The sequence below is a fragment of the Notamacropus eugenii genome, chromosome 6 (assembly GCF_028372415.1).
Source record: "Notamacropus eugenii isolate mMacEug1 chromosome 6, mMacEug1.pri_v2, whole genome shotgun sequence".
NCBI lineage: Eukaryota > Metazoa > Chordata > Mammalia > Diprotodontia > Macropodidae > Notamacropus > Notamacropus eugenii.
Genome location: NC_092877.1, coordinates 379,082,299 through 379,095,008, shown reverse-complemented (window position 1 = coordinate 379,095,008; position 12,710 = coordinate 379,082,299). Strand labels below are relative to the sequence as shown.

The 12,710-nt window shown below is 44.9% G+C and overlaps 1 protein-coding gene across 2 annotated transcripts in view; it reads left to right on the top strand.

Annotated features, from left to right (window-relative positions):
* MASP1 (MBL associated serine protease 1) overlaps nucleotides 1–10,223 on the top strand; it is a 93,908-nt gene extending 83,685 nt beyond the window's left edge. For both annotated transcript variants that reach the window (XM_072618820.1, XM_072618819.1), the window contains 4 exons: nucleotides 921–1,106; nucleotides 3,858–3,925; nucleotides 6,050–6,149; nucleotides 7,929–10,223. In XM_072618820.1, the coding sequence (XP_072474921.1) occupies nucleotides 921–1,106; nucleotides 3,858–3,925; nucleotides 6,050–6,149; nucleotides 7,929–8,119 (545 nt within the window). In that variant the 3' untranslated portion in view covers nucleotides 8,120–10,223. The remainder of the gene's footprint in view (nucleotides 1–920; nucleotides 1,107–3,857; nucleotides 3,926–6,049; nucleotides 6,150–7,928) is intronic.
* Nucleotides 10,224–12,710: the final 2,487 nt, after the last annotated feature.

Genomic DNA, 12,710 nt, shown 5'->3' with positions numbered 1-12,710 from the left:
TGTGCTGTTGGGGAAATGGCAGAGGGTTGCCACCCACCTTCAACTGATAAGAAATGCAATCTCTGTAAAGTGTAATAAAATGGGGTGTGTCGATGTGAACAGGACATGACAAATGGCCTAGAAAAGAAACTGAGAAAGCTTAAAGCATGAATTACCCTTCCTTCAAGAATTCCCAAATAATGGTGGAAGGAGTTATAGGTCAGAGAAGTCGGGTTTTTTACTCCCGTTGGCAAGTTGCTTCTCTCTTGGGCACAGTTTCCTCATCTATAGAGTGAGAGAATTGCACTAAGTCAGTCAATGAGTATTTCTAAGGTACCTGTTCTGGGTGCTGGGGAGACAAAGCCTCATATAAACAGCTCTTGTCTTCAAGAAATGTACATCTATTGTGTAAAACTTCATGTCGTTGAGCTCTCTTCCAGCCTTCAATCTTATGAACCTGGAATTTCTACTTTCAGGTAAAGTCTCTTCCAACTCTAAATACTATGAACCTATAATTTTTTACTTTAACAGAGAGTAAAGATTATACAACCAAATATTAATGGTAGCATTTCAGACATCAGGAAGTCAGTAGGAGAAATCTGTTGTGAGGTGGAAGATGCCTTCTTAGTACAGCCCCCACCCAAGTGTAGGCAATGACATGCTCCACCTACTCTTACAGCTAATCCAACTTTTTTATCTTGGGCTGATGGCTTATTCCTTCTGTGTCTGGCACCCTTAAAGAAAAAGATAGAAACCTACCAGCAACTGATCAAACCCCATTCCATCTCCTGACCCCATGTCCTCCACGTTTCTCAGCAATGACAGGTCTCTGGAGGCAGGCGACATGACAACATCATACAGAAGTTACATCAATCCTCAGGGAAAAAAGACCTTCTCCAGATGAATGTTTTACCTCCCTCTCTTTCCTTCTTTCCACCTAGGCAAGCATAGGACACAGAGAAGAGATGACACAGAGCAGCAGCTCCAGGCAAAGAGTATAATCCTCCATCCATCTTACAAGGCAGCCACATTCGAGAATGACCTTGCTCTAATTGAGCTGTTGGGAGAGCCAGTGTTGAATGACTATGTGATGCCCATCTGCCTCCCAGAGGGGCCCCCGCAGCAAGGTACTCACTGGGGGGATTTCCCCATTTCATCACCCTGGTGTTCTCCATCTTTGAAAGAGGCTTCTACTCTACTGTACCTAGAAGTAATGGGTCTGAGGCTCCTCCTGCCCTAAAGCATCATCAGGCTCCCTCTGGCAGACCCCAATGACTCCCTCTACTGACCCAGGACTGGGTTACAGGGAGGGCCTTGGCACAGTTTACCCCCAAATTCCTCATCGCCTTCATTTCACCCAGAGATGTTGAAATGAATGCCCAAAATCTTCTATGAAAGCCTTTGGTCATGATGGGATGAAAAGAACAGAAGAGCTAGAATCTTGGCAGATCAAGGCTTTGCTGCAGACCTCGGATCTCTGCATTTTAGCAAAGTCCTGCACGAGTGCTCTAATGATTTTCCTTGCTGACAAGATGAAAGTGGGGATCAGGGGTATGGGCTGGATGATGCCACAGATGTATTAAAAACTGCTTGAATGACCCTTCCAAATGAGGGTCACCAGTGGGTCAATTCCAGCCCCTCTTGGGAAGGAATTCCTCCCTTTTTCTGCATCTTTGATAGTCTAGGGAAACTGATGGATCATTTCTCAGAATAATGTTAAATACACACAAAAAATTAAAAGATTTGAAAGGAAACCAATTATTTTGAAATGCAATTATCCAAAAAAAAAAAAATTAAGCTCCCTGAATGCAGGTTAAAACACTTTGTCAAGGGTATCTGTCTTTGGTTGGGTGTGGTTCATTTTTCTATTCATGGCTTAAATGAAAAGAGGAAGGCATTCTTGTCAAATTTCCAGATAGTACAAAGATGAGAACAGCTAACAAGTGGACTGATGGTGCCGGGATCCAAGAAGATCTTGACAGTCTGACAATGGCTTGAATCTAATGAGACAAAATTTAATATGGAAAAAAATGGAAAATTCTGTATTTTGATTTTTAAATCATCTTCACAGACACAGGATAGAGAAAGAATCACTGGAATGGGGCAGGAACGGAGCTGGTAGAGTCTCACTGGGGAGGTTTAGCCAAAAGAGACAATGCAGAGGGAAGCAAAGCATGAGAACTGCCCTCAAGGTCTTAGACGATTGTCCTTTGGAAGCGGGGTCAGCCTTGTGCTGCTTGGCTCTAGAGGGCAGAACCACAAACAAAGAAGGGAGGAGGGGGAAAAGAGAGAGATTCAGGCTGGATGTTGGAAAAAGTTCAAAGTGGCCCAGGCTGACCTCCAAGGTGTTGGATTCCCCCTTCCTGGAGGACCTCAAACACGAACTGGGTCATGTCATTGGTAGAGATAATGTGGAGGGGGCTCTTGTTCAAACTAGATGCCCCTCCTTACCTCAGACACTGCCATAATTCCAGGTTCTGGGAGTCAGTGGAAGACAATGGATCCTATGAGTAGATAGATTATTAGACCGTAAGATCCTTGAGGGAATGGCTGTCTGTCTTTTTTTTTATGCCCAGCACTTACCACAGTGCCTGGCACATAATAGGCACATAGTAAATGTTTATCGAATTAAATGGATAGAGCACTGACAAGTCCCTCCTCTCCAAGGATGTCCGGTTTCATAGAGACATACAATACTGAATGGCTTTTCAAGATCTCATCAGGTCTCATGCTACGAGATCTTGCCACCAGTGACACTGCTGATCCAGAATGTTAAAGAAGAAATGCCTCGTGTATCAAATGCTCACTAGGTGGGGCAAGATTTGAGAGTAGAGAAATTTCCTCCCTTTCCTCTGGAACCTCACTGTTTGCTTATCCAAGGCACCTTCCAAACCCTTTGGGCCATCATTTAATGGTGAATGGCAAGAAAGTCCAATAACATAATTTCTATGAAATGCTTTGTATTTTTAAAGCACTGTATAAATTCAATGATGACTATTATATGATGAGGATACAACTTAGTCTCCTATGGTGTGTTCTCAAGGTCTACTGCCATCCTCATCATGCTGTCTATATAATCTATACCTTGCCCACATGCCTTCCTAAAATGTGGCACTCCAGGCTGGAAACAATGCTCCGGAGTACTCTGACCAGAGCAGATCACAGAGACCTTTCTCTGACCTCCTCCTCCTCCCCGGTGATTGTCTCTCCCTTAATGCAGTTTCCAGTCACTCGAGTTTTTGTGGCCACACTGATGATGTGTATTGAGCTCTGGGTTCCTAAAATTCCCCAACCCTTTTTGAATGAAATGCTATCTGGCCAAGCCTCCCTCATGCTATACCACAAAGGTGGTTTTTATAAGGTGGCATATGGAGTCCACATGAGCCAATAGACTGTGTTTGAGATCAATGACCCTGAGTTTAACTCCAAGATTTGCCCCTTCCTACTTCTGTGGTGTGGAGCAAGTCAGCTTCTCTGAGTCTCTTTTGTAAAATAACTGTCGGTTCAGTTCTAAGTCTATGGACCTATGGTTATATATCGATCTCAAATAAATGTTATCTTATTCCATTCTTTCCAGGATTCTAGGCTGTCAAGATGTTTGTAAATCTAACCTTATCACTCAGTGTAAGCACTCCTTCCCAGCTCTATGTCACTTGCAGACTTGATAAACAGTGACTTCATCCAAGTCATAAATTTAAATAATGTTCAATACCATGAGGCCAATCACTCACTGATCTCTGGGGAACTCCACTAGAGACCTTCTTCCAATTATTCTGTGATGCTTTTTCCTTCAGGAAGGGAATTTGTCCATCCCTCACAGGAGTGGAATGAGAGTCAAGAGTTTCCATGTTCACACCATCTTCTTCTCCCACTTCCAGGTACCATGGTTCTCGTGAGTGGCTGGGGAAAGCAGATCCGGAATAGAATCCCAGAGTCTCTGATGGAGGTGATCTCCAAATTCTCCCATGTTCAGAAGGAAATCTGTGTGATAGCAAACATTCATGCATTGGAGTTTTTCTAAGGAGAGGAGGGGGAAAGGAATGAGGAAGCAGAACACAAAGACTTGGAGGAAAAGGAACCATGGGATATATGACCTTGCTTCCCATTGGATTCAACTCCAAAGCCCATTGGAACATTGAGCCTTATTCAACATGAACCCTCAAGGGACATCCTTGTCTCTGGTGACTTGGGAAAATCCTCCAGGCAGCAAGGGGATGAGTTCTCTAGCTATTAGCCTTGCCCATCAGTAAAAAAAAATACATGTCCCCTGTGTATGGCAAGCCAAGTAAAAGGCCAGCAGGGTCCTTGGAGAACCCTCAGGGACCCCATTCCTTATAGCCATGACTTAACTCATTGGCCTTAAAGAGGCCATGAAATGAGTAAAGTGACCAATGGAAGGAAGCACAGGAGGGTAGCCTTGAGAAGAGAAGACAAAGGAGATATATAAGTTGTCTGTTTCTCAACCACTCATTCATGTTCAACTCTTCATGAGCCCATGGACCATGGCATGCCAGGCCCTTTTCTTCTTCACTGTCTCTCCAAATCTGTCCAAGTTCAGGTTTATTGTTTCCATGACACCCAGGAGCCAAGATGGTGGAGTAAGCATAAGCATGACACTATCTACCCAACTCATCCTCTGCCATCCCCTTTTCCTTTTGCCTTCAATCTTTACCAACATCAGAGTCTTTTTCAATGAGTCCCACCTTCTCTCTATGTGACCAAAGTAGTTCAGCTTCAGCATTTCACTTTCAAGGGAATTGCCCGAATTATTTTCTTTAAGTATTGACTGAAGTATCTGACTCTTCATGACTCCATTTAGGGTTTTCTTGGCAAAGATACTGGAGTGGTTTGCCATTTCCTTCCCCAGCTCGTTTTACAGATAACCAAGGCAAATAAGGCTAAGTGACTTGCCCAGGGTCACAAAACTAGCAAGTGTCTAAGGCTGGATTTGAACTCAGGCCTTCCTGACTCCAGGGCCAGTAGTATATCCACCACACTCCTTAGCAGCCCCTTGATAGTTGTTTACAAATACTTAAAGGTCAGGAATGTGGAAGAAGAATTCAATTTGTCCCTCTTGAATCCAGAGGGTAGAACTAGAAGCAATGGATCAGCATTTTAGATAACCAAATTTAGCTTTGATGTCGAGGGGTGTAGAAGAAAGTCTTGATAATTAGACTTATCCCAAAGAGTAAAGAGGTATTGTGGTGTGGTCGTGGAAGTCAAGAAGACCTGGGTTCAAATCTCACTTCTGACTCATCCTGCTTGTGTGACCCTGAAGTTGATAGTCCCAGAAGTACCTCTCCAAGACAGAAGTTACACTGAAGATGAAGATACTGATCCGCATTGAGAAAGGGCATTTCCTCTATCCACAAGTTCCCTTTACCAAAGAGATAAGAGGTCTTAATAGGGAGATACTGAGTTCACTGACATTGGAGGTCTTTGTGGGGAGGCTGGATGACCACTAGTCAGCAATGATGTAAAGGGGAGTCCTGTCCAGACACATATTAGACTGGATGCTGCCAAGATCCCCTTTTATCTGAGAGTCTGTGACCCTGCACTGGCAGATACATACAAACACACACACACATACACACACACACATACACACATACACACGCATACATACACACATACACACACATACACACGTACACACACACGCACGCACACACACACACACACACACACACTTTGCTATTAATTCAGCATTTCTGAAACATTGCAGTTTAGCAGCAAACTTTCCAGTCATTTATTTGTGACCATTTCTCAAAGCCCCTCCATGGAGACTCCTTCTCCCTTCCCCTAGTGGAAGCCATGGCTCATCTGGTCACGAGTCAATCAATTAACAGCCGACGTGTGCACCCATTATGTGGCATTCTTCTCCCCCCCACCCCCGCCACCCCCATGAGCCAGTTGCAGCAAAGGAAGCATTCGAACTCAGGGTCCTAGCAGGCACCTCACAGTCTACGCCATCCAGAACAAGAATCCCTTAAACGTCCAGCGGTCATGCAGCCTCGAACTCTCCAGACTGGGGAAAGACCTCATTTAACAACAATGCTTCTTGTTCTAGATTGAAGTGCCCATAGTCAGCCAGGAAGCCTGCCAGGAAGCATATGCTAAAATTAATCTGAAAGTCACCAGTGACATGATTTGCGCCGGAGAAAGTGACGGTGAGTTCATCCCAAGCCTAATCTGGCCAAGATATTGAGAGGATGAGGTCTGAACCCTTCCTAGGTCTTGAGGCTCTAAGGTGAGGAGAACAGAGACCAGGAGGATCCTGGAGTCATTGGGAGAGACTGTGCCTAGAGTAGGGTTCATGGGTGACCAGGGCATGGTACAAGGGAGCAGATCTGATTTGTAAAGGAGAGGCAGGGAAAGGGGCAGTCTACTTTTCCTGGAGAGTATTATACTTGAAATTAGGGAGAGCTGGGTTTGAATCCCACCTCCATCAATCACTACTTTTGGGACTTCTCTCAGCCTGTAAGTGACTATCCATAAAATGGGGATCATAATAACATTCTTACTGTTACTGGGAGGCTCAAAGGCAATCATGTTGGCACAGTGGTAGGCAAGCTTTGTTGCAGCTAGATGGCACAGTGGTTGGAGTGCTGAGTCTGGAGTCAGGAAGATCTGAGTTCAAATCCCAAATCCAGCCTCTGACATTTGCTAGCTCTGTGTCTCTGGGCAAGTCACTAGCCTCTCAGTTTCCTCATCTGTAAAATGGGGGCAATAATAGTAGCATATACTTCCTCAGGTTGGTATCAGGAAAAAATCAGACAGTAATTGTAAAGTGCTATTCAGTGCTAGTGATAGTGATGAAAAAAGTTCAATAGAGATGTGTTTGGGGGGATGATGAAAAGGAAAAGCAAGGAGCAGACTTCTGGGTAAGGAAAGTAGAGGGGAGTGTGGGTCAAAGGAGAGAATACAGCCTATGGCATGAAAAGACCATGGTTCAAACCCTGCCTTTAATGTTTTTCCACCTTTATGAACTTGGGCAACTCACTTGATTCCTTGAATCTCAGTTTATCTGCATATTTATTTTAAAAAGGGGGGTGCTTCTTCTTCCTCCCCTCCCCTCCCTCCCTCCTTCCCTCCCTCCCTCCCTCTCTCTCTCTCTCTCTCTCTCTCTCTCTCTCTCTCTCTCTCTCTCTCTCTCTCTCTCTCTCTCTTTCTCTGTGTGTCTATCTCTCTCTGCCTCCATCTGTCTCTGTCTGTCTCTCTCTCCCTGTCTCTCTCTCTCTGTCTCTTTCTCTGTGTGTCTATCTCTCTCTGCCTCCATCTGTCTCTGTCTGTCTCTCTCTCCCTGTCTCTCTCTCTCTGTATGTGTGTCTCTATCTCTCTCTGTGTCTCTCTGCCTCTCTCTGTGTCTCTGTCTCTATGTGTGTGTCTATCTCTTTCTTCCTCTGTGTGTCTCTGTATCTCCCTCTGTCTCTCTGTCTCTCTCTGTCTCTATGTGTGTCTCTCTGTCTCTGTCTGTCTCTGTTTCTGTTTCTCTCTCTGTCTCTGTGTGTCTCTCTGTCTCTGTCTCTCTCTATCTCTCTGTCTCTATGTGTGTCTATCTGTCTCTGTCTGTCTCTGTTTCTCTCTATCTGTCTCTATCTCTATCTCTCTCTGTCTCTATCTCTCCCTGTCTCTCTTTCTCTCTCTCTTTCTAGCCTCAATTCTGGCAAGGTGGTCAAATGGCCTTGAATGCTGTCCTTCTCTGAGGCTCAGTCCTATTCTCTAAAATGAGAGAACTGGACTAGATGATTTTTAGGGTCCATCCCGGATCTGTGATTTAAAGGAGGGTGTCATTCCCTCACCTGACTGCCTGAAATTGTGTCTCAGAGGCTCTGATGTGGAGGGTTTGAGGGGTTTAGGGGCTGGTTAACATTTTGGGGAACATTATATAGGCAGAAAGTCTATAGGCAGAAGCACCTTCATGGCTCTGATCTCTTTTCCTTCCTTAGGAGGGAAAGATGCTTGTGGTGGGGATTCTGGAGGCCCTATGGTGACCCTCAATGAGGGGCAAACCCACTGGTACTTGGTGGGCACCGTGTCCTGGGGAGATGGCTGTGGAAAGAAAGACAGATATGGCGTGTATTCCAACATCCATGAGAACCAAGCCTGGATACAGAAAGTCACGGGAGTTCAGAACTAGACCCCTGCTTGTGGCCAGCAGTGGAGGGAGGGGCACTAGGGGCTGCTTATCTGATCTCAGGTGCCCCAACACCCTGTCCATGCCCTCTCTGGAAGAAGCCATAATGGGCTGGGCAATGTTTGCCCCTCTGCCCGAGCTGCTGACCATGGCCAACAGAGAAGCATTCCAACCTTTGGCACATACATGGAGGGCTGTTTGATGGCTTCTTCAGTATGCCCTTCTTTGTCCCTTTCCACCTGGCCCCACTTATGTACAGTATGACCCAGCAGCAGCCAACATCAAGGCCTTAAAAAACAAAAAACTGTCAGTGGGATTTGACATCCCAGGATTAAGAATCTCCTCATCTCATCCTGGGGGTTGCCATATTTCAGGAAACTTTATCTAACCTTATCTCTCTATACCAAATAGCCTACAATCAACCAATTAAATGTGATTCAAGAAATGTCATTTGAGACCTCCTACATATCAGTAACCGTGCTAGATGCCAGAGACACAAAGGCAAAGCTTCTGCCCTCAGGAAGCTTACCTGTTGGCCAGTCAAGATTTCCTGGATGAAAATCATACCAAGCATCTGAGTAGCAACTCAGGGACTGTGGCTCCCAATACTTGCTTTGCCTGATCTGGACACATCCTCAGAACCAGCTGACTTACTCCTCTGTGCCTCATTAGTCATTCCTGTAAAGAGGGACGCTTCCACCTACCTCAGGCAAGTCACTAAACACCAAATGCCCACTGTTTTAGAGAGCCACACCAGATGCCTACAGGAGGGTGGCCAAATACCCTGCTGACACAATGTTTGTGAAACACATGATGATAGTCAAATGTTCCAGCTCATTGTTCCCTCTGCGACAGGGACTTCTCCAGAAGGGAGGAGATTTAATTTACTAGGGCCAGCCTGTGATGGGAAATAGTCCTAAAATGAGACTAGAGTTCCTCTAATCCTGAGGATTAGAACCTCCCAAGACCTACCAAGAGCTGTAGAATTCACTTCAGAGGCAGAGGAGCTGGGTTCCAATCCGAGTTCTGTCACTTCTAGTCCATGCTTCCTTGCAAAAGTCACTAAACACCCTCCAGGTCTGTTTCCTCGTTTGTGAAAGGAGTGTGTTGGATCCAAATTGCTTTAAGTCATCTCCAATTCTTCCAAGACTTACTGACACCTCCGTTTCAGGCGTTCACTCTCTTCTCCAGTCAAGGATTTCACAACTCTCTGATACTCGCTCAATTTTCCACCAATATGGGCTCAGCTCCCATGATCCATGCAAGATCGATGAGAATGTTGCCTTTCCCTCCCCTTCTTTTCCTAGCAACTTCCATTATTCCCTGGCATTGATTTGAAATGTTCTCGGATTTCAGAACAATTGAAATATAAGGATGAAGGAGTTGTGATCAAGGAACACCAAGGAAGGAGTGGAATATGTTCTTACCTGAGGAGGTTGTTTCCCTATTGGAGTTCCCTACACTGATGGAATCTCCAATCCTCCAAACCATCATGCTGTGGACACCATTATTTTTTCTCTCTGGTCTGGAAGTCTCAAGAGAGGACCAGTTGTGAAGCAGGTTGATCTGGTTTCCTGGTCCTTGAAAACCAGGTATAAGAAAACTCAGAATTTCACAACTATACCCTGCCTCATTTCTGGCACTGCCTCTTCTGTGTCTCCTAGACCCCCAAATAATCTTCCAATCTGGGCTTGTCACCGATTTCTTCCAGAGGCCCATCTGCAAGACTCAAGCACAGTCCTCCAAAAAAGGACTGCATGGGAAGCTGACTCAGGGACCCTTCATAAACCCCTCCCCAGTGGCTAGGACGTGGCTTGACTATATCCCTACCTCTTCTCTTGGGCCTGCAGCCCGTGGGAACTTTTACTCTTTGATACAGGCCCATGGTCAGAACCAAACCATGTAGCATAGAAAAGGCACATTGTAACCCTGAAGTCCCACAAAAATGTGAGCGATCCAATTTTTGGCAAAGCTCTTAGCCTATGTCTGGAGGATAAACAGCAAATGCTAGAAGCAAAAATAGTCAGAAGACGCGTTCAACAATAACAGGGGCTGGGTGCTTTCTGACTGCTCTCAATAAAATTGTGATTGAATCCATCCTCCCCAAGCTTCTTTGGTGATTTTCTTCTGAGGAATCCTCACTTAACCCATTTCTGGCTAATCAAGGTTTGCATGGATGGTAGAAAGAGTCAAACCCAGAGGTTAGAATGCCTCCTTGGATGCTTACTATTTGTGCAAGCATAAGCCAGTCTCTTAGATTCCCTGAGTCTCCAGATTTTTGTCTGTTGAGAGAAGCATTGGAGGGCACAGTGGAGAGCAGACTTGACTTATAGAAGAAATACCTGGGTGCTAATATTGGTTCATCTACTTACTACCCGAGTGACCTCAAGCAAGTGATTACCCCTCCCTGGGCCTCAGTTTCCTCATCTGGAAATTGAATGGGTTGATCCCATGGACCTCTGAGGTGCCTCCCAGCTCTGTGTCTATGGTCCTTAGAATATCTAAAGAGATAGGAAGATCTCCTGCTCAGGAGAATTCCTTTGCTCTCACCTGGGCTTGGTTAGAGTCACCAGTCACCTTCCCCCATAGTGGAATGGAAACCAGTAGAAACAAAGACCTCTTTGAGTTACTATTCCTATAAATGACCTTAAACGCCAATAGAGAGATAGGAACAATATGTCTAATAGAAGAACAGTATGTTACAGAAGCAATCCCTTTGGGACAAGAGTTCCTAACCCAATTAGAGAGATGCAAATCAAAACAACTCTGAGAAACCACATCACACCTATCAGATTGGCTAACATGACAAAACAGGAAGAAGATAAATGTTGGACAAGATGTGGGAGAGTTGAAACACTAATTCATTGCTTGTGGAGCTGTGAGCTGATCCAACCATTCTGGAGAGCAATTTGGAACTATGTCCAAAGGGCTACAAATAAGTGCATACCCTTTGACCCAGCAATACCCCTTCTCAGACTGTATCCCAAAGAGATCATAGCAATGGGAAAGGGTCCCACATGAACAAAAACATTTATAGGAGCCTCTTTGTGGTGGCCAAAAACTGGAAATCAAGGGGATGCCCATCAGTTGGGGAATGGCTGAACAAGTTGTGGTATATGAATGTAATGGAATACTGTTGTGTTATGAGAAACAATGAACAGGATGACTTCAGAGAAGCCTGGAAAGACTTATATGAACTGATGTTGAGTGAAAGGAGAGGAATCAGGAGAACTTTGTGCATAGCAACAACCACAGTGTGTGAGGAATTTTTCTGGTAGACTTAGTACTTCATTGAAATGCAAGGACTTAAAAATTTTCCAATGGACTCAAGGCAAAACACCTTCCACATCCAGAGAAAGAAAGAATTGGATCGCAGATAGAAACAGAACATTTTATTTTGTACTGTGTTTTGTTTTGTTTCATGGTTTCTCCCATTCATTTTAATTCTTCTATGCAACATGTAGTTAATAGGAATGAACATGTAGAACCTATGTAAGACTGTACACTGTCTCAGGGAGAGAGTGGGGAAGGGGGAATGAGGAGGAGGGAAGGGGAATCTAAGATATATGGAGGTTACTGTCGAACACTGAAAACAAATAAAATAATTTAACTTTAAAAAAAAGAGTTCCTAACCCAGAGTCCTTGAAAAAATTTCAGAGTATCCATAAATTTGAGTCCAAAGAAATGTCTACCTTTATTTTCACTGACCTTTGATTCCTCTGAAAACCCATGTATTTTATTTTCTGCATTTAATAACATGGTGCGTGGCGGGGGTTGGGGGGTCCTCAGTGTCCATAGACTTCAGCATACTGACTATCCAAGGGGGCCATATCATGAGGAAGGGCTAGAAGCCTACTTTGGGCTAGGGGTTACGTTTAAAGGTTGCTACAGTCTTTTCTAGTTCTCAAATTCTATGATCTCCCAATAGTTCCCTTGGGCTTGGCTAAAGCATTCCATCAGTCATCTTCCTCCATTGGACAGTAGGAAAAGTGTTAGTCCTGGAATCAGGAGAGACCAGAGTTCAAGTTTTGCTTCTGACACTTACTGACCAGGGGCAGTCACTTAGCCTCTCAGTGCCTCAGTCTTCTCATCTGCTAAATGGGAATCATAATGTCAGTGGTACCAACTTAAATTCACAGAGTTGAGGTGAGGGTCTCATGAGATAAAGCTTTAAGTGTAATACGACTCCCAGCAATAGTCTTCCTCCATCCTCAATTTACATAGGTATAGCAACATCTAAACCAGAAACTGGCAAATCTATTTGTGAAAATCTGTCCCCAGCCCTGGGCCCTGGACCACCTCAAGAGGTCCAGTTCTCTCCTGGCTCTGAAGCCCCTAACACACACACACACACACACACACACACACACCACGTCAGACCTGGCAGGGGACTCCAGAAAGGTCACCAATCCCTGGCCCAGGTATTGATGGTTTCCAGGAAAAATGAAGTCATTGCTGATAAGGCTGAACTTCAGGGAAGATGCCAGGCTGATCGGTAGAGGGCTGGTCAGGAAGTAGAGGCGGGGGAGGGAGGAGGGAACGGGGAGAGGGGGCGGGGTGGGAAATGAAGCTCCAAATATGAAGAAGCTTCCAT